Raw genomic sequence first — 17889 nt, 5'->3', positions numbered from 1 at the left:
GTTTAGGCTGTGTGTTTAGGCGTGTTCCTGCGTGTTTAGGCTGTGTGTTTAGGCATGTTAAGGCGTGCTCCTGTGTGTTTAGGCGTGCTCCTGTGTGTTTAGGCGTGCTCCTGTGTGTTTAGGCGTGCTCCTGCGCGTTCCTGTGTGTTTAGGCGTGTTCAGGCATGTTCCTGTGTGTTTAGGCATGTTTAGGCGTGCTCCTGTGTGTTTAGGCGTGCTCCTGTGTGTTTAGGCGTGCTCCTGCGTGTTCCTGTGTGTTTAGGCGTGTTCAGGCATGTTCCTGTGTGTTTAGGCATGTTTAGGCATGTTTAGGCGTGCTCCTATGTGTTTAGGCGTGCTCCTGTGTGTTCAGGCGTGTTCCTGTGTGTTTAGGCGTGTTCCTGTGTGTTCAGGCGTGTTCCTGTGTGTTTAGGCGTGTTCCTGTGTGTTTAGGCGTGTTCCTGTGTGTTTAGGCGTGGTCCTGTGAACCACCTGTCAAGACTTAAAAAGACAGTCACCTTCTTGATGAGCTCACTCCAGCTCCAGCAGCTGATTTCTCCGTTTCCTGCACTGAGGAGGTGACAGTCAGTGGAGAGGAGGGAGAACACGGGGCCTTCATGGGCTGGAGGAGAGTGTAGGATATTAGAGAACTCAACCACAGGAGAGCTAAACAAAAACCATGTGAATCTACTTTGACTTACCTGTGAAGGTGAGAACAGGTTTCTGACTCAGAGCGGTGGCGTCTGGACTCAGAGCTGCCGACAGGCTGCAACACAACGATCATTAATATGAATGTGAACATTAATATGAATATAACAGAGCTCTGCATTGATGCGTTGGAGTCTCTGACCTGAACACAGCGATCTCTCCGTAGTTGTTTCCAGCTGCTAGAAATCGACCACAGGGAGAGAAACTCTGAGAGAAGACGGACATGTGGAGGAGCTGCAGGACGACAGCTGTGTTATTATTATAATAATATATGAATTATGTTCTGTCGAGCCTCTGAATAACACGCTTTATTAATGCTTTACTAACGTCATAATACAACTCCATTAATATGAATAATGAAGCCACATGATCAATGATCACCACCGTGTTAAAGTGTGCTGACCTCAGCTCGTATCAACACGATCTAACATGCAGCAGACTTTAATATCATCACTCCTCTGAATCTTAAAGGAGAAGCGACATAAAGAGATGTATTAACGTTACAATCTGTGCTCATTGACTTATTGTTACACATTCAAACACCACGAGAGTCTCTGCCACGTGACCGTGTATTCAAACGTGTTTAAACGTTTACTAACGAGCTAGAAAACACTGAATCACCAGAACTCTAACCCTGACCCTGAGGCGGACAAAGACATCTGTCTCCCCTGTATCCCCGTTAACGTCCGGTTAACGAACATAATCATCGTAGTTTACCTCGACGGGACCCATGCTGCTCACACCGACACGCGGGGCTCGTTAAACGGCTGCTACCGGAGAGAAGAGTCGGTAATAAAAGCAGAAAAATCACCAACGATGCGAGGAGGGAACGAGCGGAACACGGGCGAGGGAATATGACGTCAGTGCTGACGCAAGGGATTCTGGGTCACGTAGTTCATAAATAAATAGTGAAAGATATTAAATCGTAAACAAAATAATAATAAACTAAACTATTGATTTAAAAAAATGAATTGTGACAAATCACATAATAATAACCTGTGGATATATATGAAGCAGCACAAAGCTTTAATACCCTGTCAGCACAGAGTGGGTTCATTTCATATTGTTTAATATCTACAAACAGATTTATGTCTTTAATGCAACAGAAAGACCTGAACACATTTGTGATGTGGAAGTAAACCGTCTTATTGGATTTATTGAAGAAGTGACCAAATGAACAAACCAAACCACCATAAACATCTGTAAATATTATGTACTTTATTTTGTTTCATGTATTTTGCATAAAAAGACAAACATCAGTGGTAGAAAATAACTCGTACTTGTACTTTCTATTTTCTGATACTTTCTCCTGTCTTCATCTCCTTTATTTAATAACTTTAACATTTTACAAACTAAAACATAAAGACTTTTAAAATACGACGCACTGTAAAATATGTAGTACTGTAAAAAGTATAATGTTGCTCTGAGATGTAGTACACTAAGGCGTACTATATTTATCTCTAACGTGTATAAAGATGCATACTACTTGATGAATATATATATATTGATTATTGGTCATTAAACAGGATGATAAAAGCTGATAAAATGACCTCAGAGTGTTATTTGCATCGTAAACGATGAAGATCTCTGTTCGGCTTTTTTTTTTCTTTTTATTCTGCGCATGATTACGCGCAGCGGCGGCGGCGCGGCAGCGGCAGGAAGTATGCTGGCGAAGCGGCGGTAGAGAGAGAGAGAGTGCGCGAGAGGGAGAGGGAGAGGGAGAGGGAGCGCGAGCGGGGGGGGAAGAACCAAGAACCAAGAACCAAGAACCAAAAGTCGGTGTTTGAACCGGAGGAGGAGAAAAATATAAAATGCCGAATCCGTGAAAAACGTGCACATTATTATTATTTTTTTTACATCTTCCACGCGGTGCATCGTTCACCTCGCGCGGGCGCAGAGGCCGATTGAGGGGTAAGTGTTGCGCGGGAAAAAACACGACTCATATATATATATAAAGAAAAAAACAACCAACGAGGGTTTTCCATCAATGGGGGCCGAGAGATCTTTGTGTAGCTCCGGGCTAGCTCAGGGGTTAGCTCAGGATGCTAACCTTCGATGCTACTCTAACGAGCTCCTGCAGCGGCGACAGTTTACTGTCATTGTATTCATAATGTACTTATAAATACACACTGGGAGTATTTGTAACCCGTGCAGCTCTGTGTGTTGAGCTGTTTTGTTGTTTTTGTTTACCATTTTGTGGTTTTCCTACTTCCGTTTTACCCCCTTTCTCTCATCGGAGGAGGAGGGGGATTGATGCTAACGCTAGCTCGGTGCTAACGCTAGCTCGGCCGTGTGTCTTGACTCTCTTTCACCTACGTGTCCTCAAATACTTATTTTAAAATAAAACCATGAATGTTGTTGATAAGTTAACGCGCGTCTTGTTTATTTTTTTAATAATAATAACTACACGTAGCTGTAGCCAGCGGGCTGTGTGCTAGGTTGTGTTTTGTGGGGCTAAAAAGATGCTATCCCCGTTAGCATTGGGGGGAAAATGGCTCTCTGCTCGATAGAAAGCCATTTTCCAAATGAAACGGGGGGTCTCAGTGAGAGTGTGTCCGGCGGCTGTAGCTGTTGTCTCTGGACTTTATTCTGGAGGAAACGCACCATTAAAAACCGAGCTTTATTTGTAGTTTATTTAAAGTAAACCCCCGTTTATCTGCCCCCCACCCCGGTTCAACAGTAAATGTCGGAGGAGATCTCCCCGCTTTTGTCCGGATAAAACATCCGGCTGGAGGGTTGAGAGAGAAGAAGAGAGACGGACCAAGGTCACGTGGGTTAGGGTCTAAATATGGAGCAAGTTTATTAAAATGTACAAATATATATAAAATGTTAGTTTAATGAAGCCCCGATCAAAACAACGGCTCCATGTGTGAATCCACCCACATCTGCGTGATTGTTTTTTAGTGAATAAAACGCAGTTTTTCTCTTGTTTGTTGTAAACTGGTTTGTTTACATTAAACCTGAGAGGAAGCGTTTTGATTGGCTGCTGTCTTCTTCATTCAAATCTGACGCTTTTCATCTGTCAAACATATTTCACATTAAAAAAATGAGATTAAAACTTTATTATCACTGAAGTTCATAACAACAGTTACAATATAAAAACAAGCAGAAAACACCACAGATTGTATTTAATTTTTTCATGAATTAATTTACTAACATGTTTATGTCTAAACTAATACTTCAATGAGTAGTAAATACACAGTATCATCTAAGAGTATACATATAGAATACACAGTAAACCTATTGTAGTAATGTTAATAGTGAGAGTACACAGCTGGAGGTATAAATACTGTGAATACTCAGGAGTTCAGCAGTACAACAAACGGTACAAATGTACAAAAACCTACATTCAATTCTACAGGAAACACAAAAAACACACCAAAGAGAAAGTACATTTGAATTATATATTCAAATATTTTATTACAAATCAAGAATATTGTGAAAATAGCAACACGTGATGTAAATAACCATTGTTTAATTATTAACAGTTATTAGCTCCAATAATTCAGTTTGTTCAGATAATAATATGAATTATTATTATTATTAATACAATTACTATTAATAATAATAATAATAAATAATATTAATGAGTTTAATGTGAAAGAAGAAAAGTTTCATATTCTGTATTTATTTCGATTCACAGAATAATTATTATTATGAATAAACATTTATTTCGCATATTTTTATTAATATTTAACGTTTGAAGACAGCAACAAGTGCTGGTCTAGTTACTGGTCTGGTTGCTGGCTTGCATACTGGTCTGGTTGCTGGTCGGGATACTGGTCTTGATGCTGGTCTGGATACTGGTTTGCATACTGGTCTTGATGCTGGTTTGCATACTGGTCTTGATGCTGGTCTAGTTACTGGTCTGGATGCTGGTTTGCATACTGGTCTTGATGCTGGTTTGCATACTGGTCTGGATGCTGGTTTGCATACTGGTCATGTTGCTGGTCTGGATGCTGGTTTGCATACTGGTCTGGATGCTGGTTTGCATACTGGTCTGGTTGCTGGTCTAGTTACTGGTCTGGTTGCTGGTTTGCATACTGGTCTGGTTGCTGGTTTGCATACTGGTCTGGTTGCTGGTCGGGATACTGGTCTTGATGCTGGTCTGGATACTGGTCTTGATACTGGTCTGGTTGCTGGTCTAGTTACTGGTCTGGATGCTGGTTTGCATACGGGTCTGGATGCTGGTTTGCATACTGGTCTAGTTACTGGTCTTGATGCTGGTCTAGTTACTGGTCTGGATGCTGGTTTGCATACTGGTCTTGATGCTGGTTTGCATACTGGTCTGGATGTTGGTTTGCATACTGGTCTGGTTGCTGGTCCAGTTACTGGTACGGATGCTGGTTTGCATACTGGTCTGGTTGCTGGTCTAGTTACTGGTCTGGTTGCTGGTTTGCATACTGGTCTTGATGCTGGTCTGGATACTGGCCTTGATGCTGGTCTGGATGCTGGTTTGCATATTGGTCTGGATGCTGGTTTGCATACTGGTCTGGATGCTGGTTTGCATACTGGTCTGGATGCTGGTCTGCATACTGGTCTGGATGCTGGTCTGGATGCTGGTTTGCATGCTGGTCTAGTTACTGGTCTGGATGCTGGTCTAGTTACTGGTCTGGATGCTGGTTTGCATACTGGTCTGAATGCTGGTCTGGTTGCTGGTTTGCATACTGGTCTGGTTGCTGGTTTGCATACTGGTCTGGATGCTAGTTTGCATACTGGTCTTGATGCTGGTTTGCATACTGGTCTGGATGTTGGTTTGCATACTGGTCTGGTTGCTGGTCCAGTTACTGGTACGGATGCTGGTTTGCATACTGGTCTGGTTGCTGGTCTAGTTACTGGTCTGGATGCTGGTTTGCATACTGGTCTTGATGCTGGTTTGCATACTGGTCTGGATGTTGGTTTGCATACTGGTCTGGTTGCTGGTCCAGTTACTGGTACGGATGCTGGTTTGCATACTGGTCTGGTTGCTGGTCTAGTTACTGGTCTGGTTGCTGGTTTGCATACTGGTCTTGATGCTGGTCTGGATACTGGCCTTGATGCTGGTCTGGATGCTGGTTTGCATATTGGTCTGGATGCTGGTTTGCATACTGGTCTGGATGCTGGTTTGCATACTGGTCTGGATGCTGGTCTGCATACTGGTCTGGATGCTGGTCTGGATGCTGGTTTGCATGCTGGTCTAGTTACTGGTCTGGATGCTGGTCTAGTTACTGGTCTGGATGCTGGTTTGCATACTGGTCTGAATGCTGGTCTGGTTGCTGGTTTGCATACTGGTCTGGTTGCTGGTTTGCATACTGGTCTGGATGCTAGTTTGCATACTGGTCTTGATGCTGGTCTGCATACTGGTCTGGATGCTGGTTTGCATACTGGTCTGGATGCTGGTTTGCATACTGGTCTGGATGCTGGTTTGCATACTGGTCTGGTTGCTGGTCTAGTTACTTTTCTGGATGCTGGTTTGCATACTGGTCTGGTTGCTGGTCTAGTTACTGGTCTGGATGCTGGTTTGCATACTGGTCTTGATGCTGGTCTGGTTGCTGGTTTGCATACTGGTCTGGTTGCTGGTCTAGTTACTGGTCTGGATGCTGATTTGCATACTGGTCTAGTTACTGGTCTGGATGTTGGTTTGGTTGCTGGTCTGGATGCTGGTTTGCATACTGGTCTGGTTGCTGGTCTAGTTACTGGTCTGGATGCTGGTTTGCATACTGGTCTTGATGCTGGTCTGGTTGCTGGTCTGGATGCTGGTTTGCATACTGGTCTTGATGCTGGTCTGGATGCTGGTCTAGTTGCTGGTTTGGTTGCTGGTCTTGATATGGTGTAATTTTATAAATGTACAATTATTAGTGTTACAAATTGTTTATGTGTCACAAACTGTTGTGTCGTGGTGCTTTGTTGTTACAGAGCGTTAGGTGTGGGTTATTAAGTGTTGTTATAAAGTTATAACCATGACTAGAGGTCCCTCTCAACACACTCTACACAAGTATGGCCAACAATATATCTTGCTGCCTGTTGAAGAGTCACAGAAGTTGTTTCTATGCACCGGTATGACGGTGTGTGAAAAATGTATATCATACGGGAAATTAAAACCGGTATACCGCCCAGCACTGCTGGTCTGGATACTGCCTCTATATTCTTCAGACTGGTTCTGTTGGGTTTTCGGTGTCCTGGTTCAGCTCTGCTCATGTTTAACATCATATTGTAATAATTATTAAGTTATTTGTGTGTGACTGTATGTGTGTGTGTGTGTGAGTGACTGTGTCCAATTCTGTTTCTATATAAAAACATCAAACATTCACGGTTTCCTGCTTTTTAAATTTTGTTTATTTTCTGCTTTTCTTTGTTTAATATCAAAGAAATTAATATTTTGTCTGAAAAAAGACGTCAGATTAATCAATAAGAACAAGAATCATTAGTTATAATGTTTACGTTCTATATAAACGTGTGTATACACGTGTTTTTTTACTTGTATTAAAAACAATGACATCATTGATACATGTTTAGTTTTAAAGTCTAAATAAAAGGTTGAATAAATAATCTGCTGTAGAGTGACGTCTTATTTTGTTTGTTTTTATTTGTTTACTTACGAATAATTCAATCTTTAAAATAAAATGCCCATCACAAGTTTAAAACGATATATATAAGAAACTATCAAATATCACCAAAGATCCGCCAACTGTCACAATAGTTTAATAATCTTTCATACTTCTAGATAGTTTAAAGATTATAGGATTGTCTTAGTTTAACAAACTTCAAAGTAATCGGATGATTTTGATTATTTAAGTGGGTTTAAATGAGCTGTCAATGAATATTACTCATTTAAAGTGTTACGTTGACCCTTTAAATAACCTTCCTGTCTCTTCTTCTTGTCTCCACAGTGATACCTCATTGGCTGGTGTGACCCCGCAGGCCCGCCTCCTCCCAAGGTGGGCCCTGATTGCCCGGACCTCGCTCTGGGGAGAGAATGGCCGCCCTCAGCTGAAGAGCTAAGCTCCCTAACGTCACTGTTCATTGCTTTTGTTGTGAACCGTCATTTCCCACCGCCCGATTCGCTTCAGAGTACTATGGCAATGCATGATATGAGTCGAGCCAAGGGTTTCCCCTGTAAAGAGTGTGATATGGTTTGTCCGAGTACTCCAAGTCTCCTAGAACATATGAAAGCACATTATCAGCAGGAAGAGAACGGTCGCTTCGAGTGTGAACAGTGTGGTCGTATTTACAAGCACGCAGCTAGCTTAGCCAATCATAAGAAGTCTCACGAGGTGGGTTCGTTCCAGTGCCCCGTGTGTACCCGTACGCTGCCCAACGCCGTCGCGTTGAAGAACCATTTACGTATTCATACATTGTCCCCTAGTAGCGCCCACGCAGAGGAAGAGAGCGAAGAGGTGCCCGAAGAGGCAGGACACGACGAGAGGGACTACGGTCTCGCCCAAGACCTCTCGGACGGGTTTGGGCGCCCTCATTTGAATAATAGTGGTATGGGACATAGTGTCCTACAAAGCCACGAGACAGACGACCACGGGAAAAAAGGCTCCCCCGAATCAGACGACGCCTGGGACAGACCCTTCAAGTGCGACCAGTGTGACCGGACCTACCGGCACCACGGCAGCCTGGTGAACCACAAGAAGTGTCACCAGCAAGGAACTTTCAAGTGCTCTGTGTGTTTTAAACAATTCAGCAACCTGGCTGCGTTAAACAGCCACGAGAGAACTCACTCGAAGTTCAAGACCCCCGGGGCGACCATGGTGAGCAGCAGCAGCCTCCACGGTTCGGAGCGCGGTGGCACGCAGTCGTCCCAGAGCGACGACACAGCCTCGTGCTTCTGCCACCTGTGCCAGATAGCGCTGCCCAATAAGACAGACTTTCAGGAGCACATCCTGTTGCACAACGCGGCCTCGCCCTCCCTCGGCCTGCCGCGCAGCTTCCCGGGCATCATGCCCCACAATCTGAGCGCGGTTCGATCCACGGCGTACCCCCCCACTCTGGGTGACCCTCTGCCGCTGCCGCCCGTGCCCAGTGACAAAAGAGGTCCCTACGACCCCATAATGGGCCCTCCGGTCAACAATCCCATCTACACATGCGCATACTGTGGCGCAGGACACCCAGATCTGGAGACGTTGAAAGTCCACTATCTGACCCATGATCCCCACCCGGGCTCCCACGGACAGGACAGCTCCCTCCTGAACTCGGACACACTAAGTTCCGGTTCACAGGGCTCGGTGTCTTCCCCCTCCGGAGGCCGTGTGCCCCAGCCCAACTCTCCAGATGATGGAGAGCGCCGCTTTAAGTGCGGTGAATGCGGCAAAAGCTATCGGCACGCAGGAAGCCTTGTCAACCACAAACGCTGCCATCAGACGGGCCACTACCAGTGCACTATCTGTTGTAAGCAGTACCCTCACCTGGCAGCGCTACACAGCCACCTACGAAGTCACAAGGGGCGTGGCTCCAACCAGTCGATCAATAACGACAGCAATGACTGGTTGTCTCCGGAGCCGCTTACTCTGGACTCCCAGCAAAGCTACGTCCAGGAGGGCAGCGGTGCAACCACTCCAATTTCCCTTCCAGGGAATCTAGGGGATGCCGCCCACTTTGTACCGGACGGTAGCCACAGCAGTGGACTGGACTCTCTCGAGTTCCACGATCGCTTCGACGGCAGCTCTCTTTCTCAGAGCAACTCTGCCCATCGTCAGGCCGACAGACACGTGTGCGCCGACTGCGGCGAGATGTACGGAGACGTATCCGGCATCAAGTCGCACATGTGTCCCCGTCGCGGCCAGCAGCCGCAACCGCAGCAGAGCACCATGTCCAATGGTTTCATGGGCAGCATGAACTACCACAGCTCCAGTGGAACCTCGCTGCCCACCGGGAGCTCCAGCAGCCTGAAAGAAGGCAGCAGCCAACGACAATACTCCCAGAGCGGAGGCAAGAGAATGGGTAGCAATGACAAAGATGACGAGGACGACGGTGAAGTGTATCAGTGTTCGGTGTGCGGCAACCACTACGCAAGCCTCAGGGCCCTCAGAAGCCACTTGCGTAGCCATGCCAATAACCCGACGGGGCCAGGACCCTCCACCTTAGAGCAAGAGTGGAGGATGATCTGCTCCACCTGTGGCCAGAGCTTCTCCAGGAAGCAGGACCTCCTGAATCACCAGTTAGTCCACGGTCCCCAAAGGCCGGACGGCCAGCAACAGGGTATCGTTGGCAGCTCGGCTAATGGCAATGACAAGATGGATGGACGCAACCACATCTGTGTTGACTGTGGCATGTTTTTTGCTGACCGCCACCACCTGATCACCCACCTGTGCCCTGGTAAGAATCGGGGAAGCTCCCTGAGCAAGCAAGGCCTGAACGGAGCCAAAGGGATGTCTGGAGGAGACGGTGTCAGCGGTGGGGTTGCAGGAGGAAGCCGTGATGTCGGCGGCGATGGACGTAGGCCTATGGTAGACCAAAGCGACAAGCCCCACAAGTGCGACCAATGCGGTCGAGGATACAGACACCCCTGCTCACTCCTTAACCACAAGAAGTCCCACAAGACTGGTGTTTTCCGCTGCTTGGTGTGTCAGAAACGCTACTACAATCTGCTGGCTCTCAAGAACCACCAAAGGACCCACTTTGATCTAAAGAGGTAGGTCCCTGATCCTGTAAAAAATTTGTATCCATGTTTTGATTGTATCTAGTGGTATGACGGATCGTTGTCAAGCCATAATGCCATAATCTGGGCCATAATGCATAAAGTAATATCCTCCACAAAGGGTCGTGTTTAATTCCACCAAGTTTAGAAATGTCACGTATTTACAGAGATTCTGTTGTTTCTTTCATCTCTGCCCATCCCTGCTGCAGGCACAAGTGTGAAGAATGCGGCAAGGCGTTCAAGATCCAAAAGCAGCTGATCAACCACCTTCGTCTCCACGAGGAGCACCGAGCCAAAGGCCTCGTTCGGACCGGCCCCAACGGTTCCCGCTTCCAGCAGCCCGGCCCGTCTCAAATGCAGACTATGAGGGGGGAGTCCTCAAAGAGCCAGGCGATGAAATACAGCCATCAAGGTTTCAAGAAGCCCTACTCTTCAGCTGGAACCTCCAGGCCACAGAAGTTTGACCCAGCTGAGACCGGACGGCGGCCTTTTGCCTGTGAAGAATGTGGCAAGACGTACCGGCATGCAGGCAGCCTGGCCAATCACAAGAACCTTCACAAAATTGGGGAGTACCATTGCAATGTCTGCAACTCGACATACCCCAACCGGCTGGCCATGAAGAACCACCTACGTCTCCACTTCGCCCAGAAGAAGCACAACTGCCAAGAATGTGGCAAGGGCTTCCGCACACAGAGGCAGCTAGCTACCCACACTACAGCCGGCCTGTGCAAAGGGCCGCAGGGCCCCGGGGTCCAGATGGATTTTGAGTGCGATGGCTGCTGTGAAGGCTTCACCACGGCGGATGAGCTCGCAGCCCACGACTGCCCGGCCCAGCACCTGCCTTCGTCCTCAACCACCACCAACAGCTCCACCAACATCAGCTTGGAGAGGAGCTCGGTGGACCTGGACTCCGACGAGAGGCCCTACGCGTGCGACCTGTGCAGCTGTGCCTACAAACATGCCAGCTCCCTGCTGAACCACAAGCACACCCACAAGACGGGCAACTTCCGGTGCAACTTCTGCGACAAGCCGTACACCAACTACATGGCGCTGCGCAACCACATGCGCATCCACACCCAGCGGAAGAAGCACATCTGCCACACGTGTGGGAAGGCCTTCCGGCTGGCCAGATTCCTCCGGAACCACCAGAAGGTCCACGAGGAGGGCGCCACCCCCTTCGGCTGCCCCACCTGCGGGAAGAGCTTCCAGGGGAGATCCGGTCTAGCCAGGCACCGCTGCGGGGACAACCAGGTAGGCATGGAAGTGAGGAGGAAGGCCACTGCACCCGCGGGAGAGGGCGACGAGTGTCGGTACACGTGAGTTCTCGTCAGTTGTTTGTGATTCTACGAAGTTGGAAAAACAAAAAAAAAGTAGTGAAGATAAATTTAGGTCTCTACGTGTCTATTACAGGTATATGATCTCCAATCCGGCTTCCTTGGGACCATACGCGTGCCGGAATTCGGATTTTTCTGAAGTTTGGACAAATTGAATTAGTGGAGAGACCAGATAAGTCAAACCCGTTTGCTTTCAGATAGCATATGTCACACATTTTTGGATTTGTTAGGCTTCCTACATGTTTTAGATGTTTTGTTTTCATGCTTTGTTTTGACACAGATCTGATTGAAGTATTTTGTGTGTAGCATATTAGCTAAATCTCAAGTACTGATGTTGTTTGTTGCTTTGCTCTTGTTGTGATTTTGACTGTAGTCTTTGTTTGTGTTTGTTTCTTTCGGACAGTTATTAGTCAATGTAGTTTTATGATGGGGGCTCTTGCATTTTTGATGTGTTGGCAAACTAAAAATCACAGGAAAGATCAGGAAGTATTTGGAGCTAGCTGCACTGCACATGTCTGGAGGTTTATGTTCTCAACAGGTAAAGGATGCTTTGCTACAGTCTGACATGGTTGAGGTTCTTTGGGCATGTTTGATGGATCTTTCATCATTACAGAATTTAGTAACCAGCCAAAAGAAGGCGGTGACGGTCTTTGAAATTTGTTTCCAGATGTAAAAGCAGGAGTTTGAAGCTTGTGTCCATCTGTGCAGTGCAGGGAGCAGCAGATACCTCCCAGCCCCCCCAGCATGAACTCCCAGTAGTTTGTCCACAGTTTGTCCCCCCCCCCCAGCAGTCCTCTCCCCTATGACCTGTGTAGAAGTCATAACTTTAAATGGTACACCACTTTGTAGTAAGTCTTCTTTGAAAGCTTTAAGCCGGATTTCAGATCATATACCTGTATGTACAACATCTTAGATGTTAAAGTATTTCAATAATTGTAAAGAAAAAGTGGTAAACCAGTAAGTGAGATAAACTTGGATAGAGCAGCGAAAACAAAACTACCGTCTTCCGTTACTAATCCCCCCCCCCCCCCCCTTGCTGTTCCCTGTCTTGTCTCTGCACAGATGTGATCAGTGCGGTCGCTCCTACCGCCACGCCAGCTCCCTCCTCAACCACAAGAACACCCACACCGTCGGCATCTACCACTGCGCCGTGTGCCTCAAGACCTACTCCAACCTGCTCGCCCTGAAGAACCACCGCCGCATCCACTCAGAGACGCGGCGCCACCGTTGCCACGACTGCGGCAAGGCCTTCCGTGTTTCCTCCCAGCTATACAACCACCGACGCGTCCACCAGAAGCAGAGGGAGCTGACCTGCCGGTCCTGCCAGCGAGCTTTTCCCACGCAGGCCAGCTTCAGGCTCCACATGGAGATCACCCACGGTCAGGCGCCGCAGCCCCACCAGCCCAGACCCCAGCAGCCCCGAGCCGGGGGCTCCCAGGAGCTGGGCTGGGGGTCTGGCCTGGACCTCACTTTGATGCAAGAGCAAGGACTCAACCCGAGCGGCGTGGGCAAAGCCCGCGGCCGAGGCGAGGTCATCAAACCCCACGTGTGTGATCAGTGCGGCCGGTCTTACCGCCACGCCAGCTCCCTACTCAACCACAAGAACAGTCACAAGACCGGAACCTACTTCTGCAATTCCTGCCAGAAGGAGTTCCCCAACCTCATGTCCCTCAAGAACCACCGGCGGATCCACACCGAGCCCAAACGTTACCAGTGCCCCGACTGCGGAAAGTCCTTCCGGGTCTCCACCCAACTCGTCTGCCACCGCCGCATCCACACCAAGGAGAAGCCGTTCTCCTGCCAGCAGTGCGACAAGCGCTTCTCGTCCCGGTCCAACCTGAGGCACCACATGAAGGTGCATTGGAGCGGCTCCACGGCGCCCCCCCCCATGCCGCCCAACTTCCTGGGTATGCCCGGCGGCGCCTTCATATAACCTAAGGGATGAGGGAGGGAGTCGGGGTAGGGGTGTGTGTATGTGTGGGGGGGGGGCGAAACATTAGGGATGGGGGGGTGCAGTCACATGCCAAGGTTTCTGGAAGTACCAAAAAAGTAGCTCTTCCTCCTGTTCACCCTCCTCTTCCTCACTTTGTTCCATGTGTGGCTGCAGTGTGTGTGGAGACAGAACAGACTCACTAAACAGGAGGAAGGACACAAAATGGACGCCACACACACACACTTTCCTGACCTTCCTTCATGGACGTCCCCACGAGGTCCTGGTTGTAGAAGTGTCCCACATAGACTGACATGGTTCACTACACCTGCCTTACTTCCTGCTGCATGTTTATGAGCCTCACAGTCAGCTGGAACCAGACTGGTTCTGACCGACCCGGCTCGTATGGACTGATGAGTCCTGTGGTTTGTAGACTGAGCTGCTGTGATGGTCGACATCGGAGGCGTTGGGGAAGTCCGTGTGTTTTTTTTTTTTTTGTCCATTTCAACCCCGGGAGCCGATTGGTGCTGCAGTCTGTTTCCCCACCTCCATCCCGGGTCTGCTGGTGTTTCTTCTCGTGCCCTTCGTCACAATGTTTTTAGACCGAGTTCTGACCCGAGTTGGTCCAAAGTGTTTCATTTGAGACCATGTGGGTGCAGAGCTGGAGACTGAGAGCTTTGGTGTGTGTGTGTGTGTGTGTGTGTGTGTGTGTGTGTGTGTGTGTGTGTGTGTGTGTGTGTGTGTGTGTGTGTGTGTGTGTGTGTGTGTGTGTGTGTGTGTGTGTGTGTGTGTGTGTGTGTGTGTGTGTGTGTGTGTGTCCTCGTTCACACACAGATTATTTCCTTCCAGAACGTCGTGAAGTAAACAACCAGAACTCAAAGACCTCTTACTATCTTTTTACCACGTGGTCTTCATCATCAGATTTAAAAGCTAGTAAGTTGATATTGAGTAATTATTTTGGTGGAAGTAAAGTTAACGTTAACTTTAGTAGTTTCCTGTCTTTTGTTCTGGAGCTTTCAGCTGTAAAAGACAGTAAGTGGACCTTGAGTTTTGGACTCTTCTGTCAATCGGTCATGAATATGATTATTTGAGACTGTAAAAAAAATTAAATATCGCTACGTCGGCTAATATTTTAAGCGTGTACAGATATCTTAAAGAGACAGAACCACTCATGGAGGATAATTAGCATAATGTTTATTTAGTCAACGTTTCTGTTGAGTCGACCACGACGCCATCTTGTTTGTCGATGTTCAAAATGAGTTAGCCCGTCTCCGTATCCTGTCTTTGTTGCCCATCTTCGTACACCGTTGCCCGTCTCCGTTTCTTGTCTCCGTTGCCCATCTCCGTTGCCCTTCTCCGTTGCTCCTCTCCGTTGCCCATCTCCGTTGCTCCTCCCTGTCTCTGTGTGTGATCGAGGGCGGAGTCTCGCCCTTAAAGGAGAAGAGAACCACAAAGACGAACGTAACGTTGTACATCGTAACGTTGTACATCGTAACGTTGTACATCGTTGGATCTTTTATTGTAATCGTACTTCTGATATTTTATAAGAAGGAAAAAAGGCGACAGATCATTGTAGTAATGCATTTATTTATATTCTGATTATTATTAACAATGGTAATGGACGGCGCTAGTCTTTAGGATGTGTGAGTTTAGAGCTGTGTTGATGTAAACACCCCCCCCCCCCCCCCACACCTTACCCACAATGCCCCTGTTCTGTGGAGATGATGGACTCTGAAGATGTAAGAACTGTACGATGGAAAGTGTTTTCTTGCCTTTTACTAAGTGATGTTGTGACGGTCTTTCTCAGTCGAGCCTTCCCATCATGCCTCTCTTCCATATTTATCTCTCTGCCCCCCCCCCCCTCACATCACTTCGTGTTTCACAAAAATCAAACTGGCATTGAAAGGGACGACTCCGTGGTCCTGTTTATCTGGAGAGCTTTCAGTCCTCTTCATTTGAACCTTTTTATGTTTTTATGGTAACCTCTTGTATTTATTGGTGTTATTATTTTGTTTTTTTCTTTATATTTAATTGCGTTTTTTGACTATTTGGAATCCTCTGTGTGTGTTTAAAAACACAGTTTGTCAGCGTTTTCAGGAGCACTGGTGCTAGTTAAAAAATAAAAGTCAAAGCCGTGCAGTGAACCGTCAAGTGCTGTAGGAGTCGATGTGATCTAGAACACAGAAATAATAACTGTACATTCTCTATTTTTATTTCTGCATCTTCCTCCTCCACCTTTCATTTGGGTTTTCTGACACTTTTCCTGCATTTCAAGTAGTTTTTAGAGGAGAAGAAGAAAAAGATTTGGTTTGGAACAACTATAACCCTTTTTTTGTTTTAACGTTTTGTTTCCATGCATATATATGTAATGCTTACTATACACTTTTATAAACTATGTTTTGATAATTCATTTCTTAACAGAAAAACTTGTCCATATACTATAACCCTTACTGCTGAGTACTGACAATAAATAGCTGAAAAAAACACAGGGGAGGTCAGTGTGTCCAATCATTTACAATCACGGGTCAGTTTATTAGGAACACCTGTACGAGCTGATGAAGCTATATATACACACACACACACACCAACTTATAGTCTGCAGTCTAAAATCATACACTAAGTATCCCATAAAAACATTACAATGAACATTTTAAAACGTATTGTCAAATAATGTTGACATTTTACTGGAGAAAAAGGATTTTAAGAGCCAAAATCAGCTTATTAAAAGAAAGTAAAAGATTCAAACTAATTGCAAAATGGAGGATTTAAAGTGTCTGACGGAAAAGAATAATAATACATTTTATTTATATAGCGCTTTAAAAGGCACTCAAAGACACTTTACATGTTAAACAGAAACAATAGAAGCATTTATAATAAGAACAAAATATATGACATAACAGTAAGAAAAAATAAAATAAACATGAAAAGAAAGAAAGAAAACATACATGACTGACTTTAGAGGTTAAAAGCAGATTTGAATAGGTGAGTTTTAAGTGCAGTTTTGAAAGTGGCGAGTGACGAAGAATGTCTGAGGTGTTGGGGCAGGGACGGAGAAGGCCCTGTCCCCCCAGGTCCGATGCTTGGACAGAGTAGGGGGGGTAAGGAGGTTGGCGTCGGCAGATCTGAGGTTGCGGTTGGGAGTGTGAGTTCTGGATGTATTGTAGTTTATTGATGATTTTGGTGGGTGAGCCGTACAGGATGCTGTTGCAATAGTCCAGTCGAGAGGTGATGAAGGCGTGGATGAGTGTTTCAGCGGCTGCGGAGGAGAGGGAGGGACGGAGACGGGCGATGTTTTTGAGATGAAAGAAGGCGGTTTTTGTGATCTGATTGACGTGGCGTTCATATGAGAGAGTTCGATCGAAAATGATCCCGAGGTTACGGACATGTGTGGAGGCAGGAACAGTGGTGCCATCAATGCAGAGGGAGAAGTTGTGGTGGGATTTGTTTAATGATTTGGGGCCGATGATGAGGACTTCAGATTTGTCGGTGTTGAGTTTGAGGAAGTTTGCTTGCATCCAGGTTTTTATATCTGTGAGGCAGTTGGTGATGGTGGGGGTGATGGATTTGGTGGAGATGTAGAGCTGGGTGTTGTCAGCATAGCAGTGGTACTGGAGACCATGGTGGCGTATGATGTCACAAAAAGACAAAGTGAAACACAGAACACGTTCTTATTTTAATTTTTTTTAAATTTATTATACTATATTGATCCCTTTTAAGGGGGAAATTTGTCTCTGCATTTGACCCATCCCTGTATATAGGGAGCAGTGGGCTGCCAATGACAGGCGCCCGGGGAGCCGGGGGTTCAGTGTATTGCTCAGGTACACTTCGACACGTGACACGTCCCAGTCGAGGATCGAACCGTTGACCTTGTGGTTACCAGACAACCCTCTTAACCCAGTGAGCCATGGTCACCCCAAATATATTATATATATGTTATATTAATTCATAAAAAATTCATAGTATACGATCTTACCGCCACACCAGCTCCCTGCTCAACCACAAGAACAGCCACAAGACCGGGACCTACTTCTGCAATTCCTGCCAGAAGGAGTACCCCAACCTCATGTCCCTCAAGAACCACCGGTGGATCCACACCGAGCCCAAACGTTACCAGTGCCCCGACTGCGGAAAGTCCTTCCGGGTGTCCGTGGCCCTCGTTTGCCACCGCCGCTTCCACACCAAGGAGAAGCCGTTCTCCTGCCAGCAGTGTGACAAAGAGCTTCTCGTCCCGGTCCAACCTGAGGCACCACATGAAGGTGCACTGGAGGAGTCCGCCGCCACCACCACCGTCGTCCAGACGGACATTGTCCGCCTTC

At 46.9% G+C, this 17889-nt stretch overlaps 2 protein-coding genes across 4 annotated transcripts in view; one reads left to right on the top strand and one right to left on the bottom strand.

Moving 5' to 3' along the window:
- The window catches only part of thoc6 (THO complex 6), a 13505-nt gene extending 11958 nt beyond the window's left edge, over positions 1 to 1547 (bottom strand). The window contains exons 1-4 of the mRNA XM_076083366.1: positions 1405 to 1547; positions 830 to 921; positions 681 to 745; positions 498 to 601 (exon numbers count right to left, since the gene is read on the bottom strand). Coding sequence (XP_075939481.1) covers positions 498 to 601; positions 681 to 745; positions 830 to 921; positions 1405 to 1419 — 276 coding nt within the window. The 5' untranslated portion in view covers positions 1420 to 1547. The remainder of the gene's footprint in view (positions 1 to 497; positions 602 to 680; positions 746 to 829; positions 922 to 1404) is intronic.
- An 845-nt stretch (positions 1548 to 2392) lies between these two features.
- On the top strand, positions 2393 to 16059 carry LOC142941094 (zinc finger protein 646). 3 transcript variants are annotated; one of them, XM_076083358.1, is made up of 5 exons: positions 2393 to 2598; positions 7557 to 10303; positions 10519 to 11625; positions 11720 to 11816; positions 12705 to 12843. In XM_076083358.1, exons 2-4 carry the CDS (start codon positions 7743 to 7745, stop codon positions 11796 to 11798), a joined length of 3747 nt encoding a protein of 1248 aa, XP_075939473.1. In that variant the 5' UTR covers positions 2393 to 2598; positions 7557 to 7742; the 3' UTR covers positions 11799 to 11816; positions 12705 to 12843. The 3 variants fall into 3 exon arrangements, with proteins under 3 accessions (XP_075939473.1, XP_075939472.1, XP_075939471.1); XM_076083357.1 differs by lacking the exon at positions 12705 to 12843 and having other exon boundaries at positions 11720 to 12420; XM_076083356.1 differs by lacking the exon at positions 11720 to 11816 and having other exon boundaries at positions 2395 to 2598; positions 12706 to 16059.
- Positions 16060 to 17889: the final 1830 nt, after the last annotated feature.

Source organism: Anarhichas minor, unplaced genomic scaffold, assembly GCF_050575085.1.
Source record: "Anarhichas minor isolate MPS153535 unplaced genomic scaffold, ASM5057508v1 ptg000129l, whole genome shotgun sequence".
Classification (NCBI taxonomy): Eukaryota; Metazoa; Chordata; class Actinopteri; order Perciformes; family Anarhichadidae; genus Anarhichas; species Anarhichas minor.
This window is presented reverse-complemented; position numbering and strand designations above follow the sequence as displayed.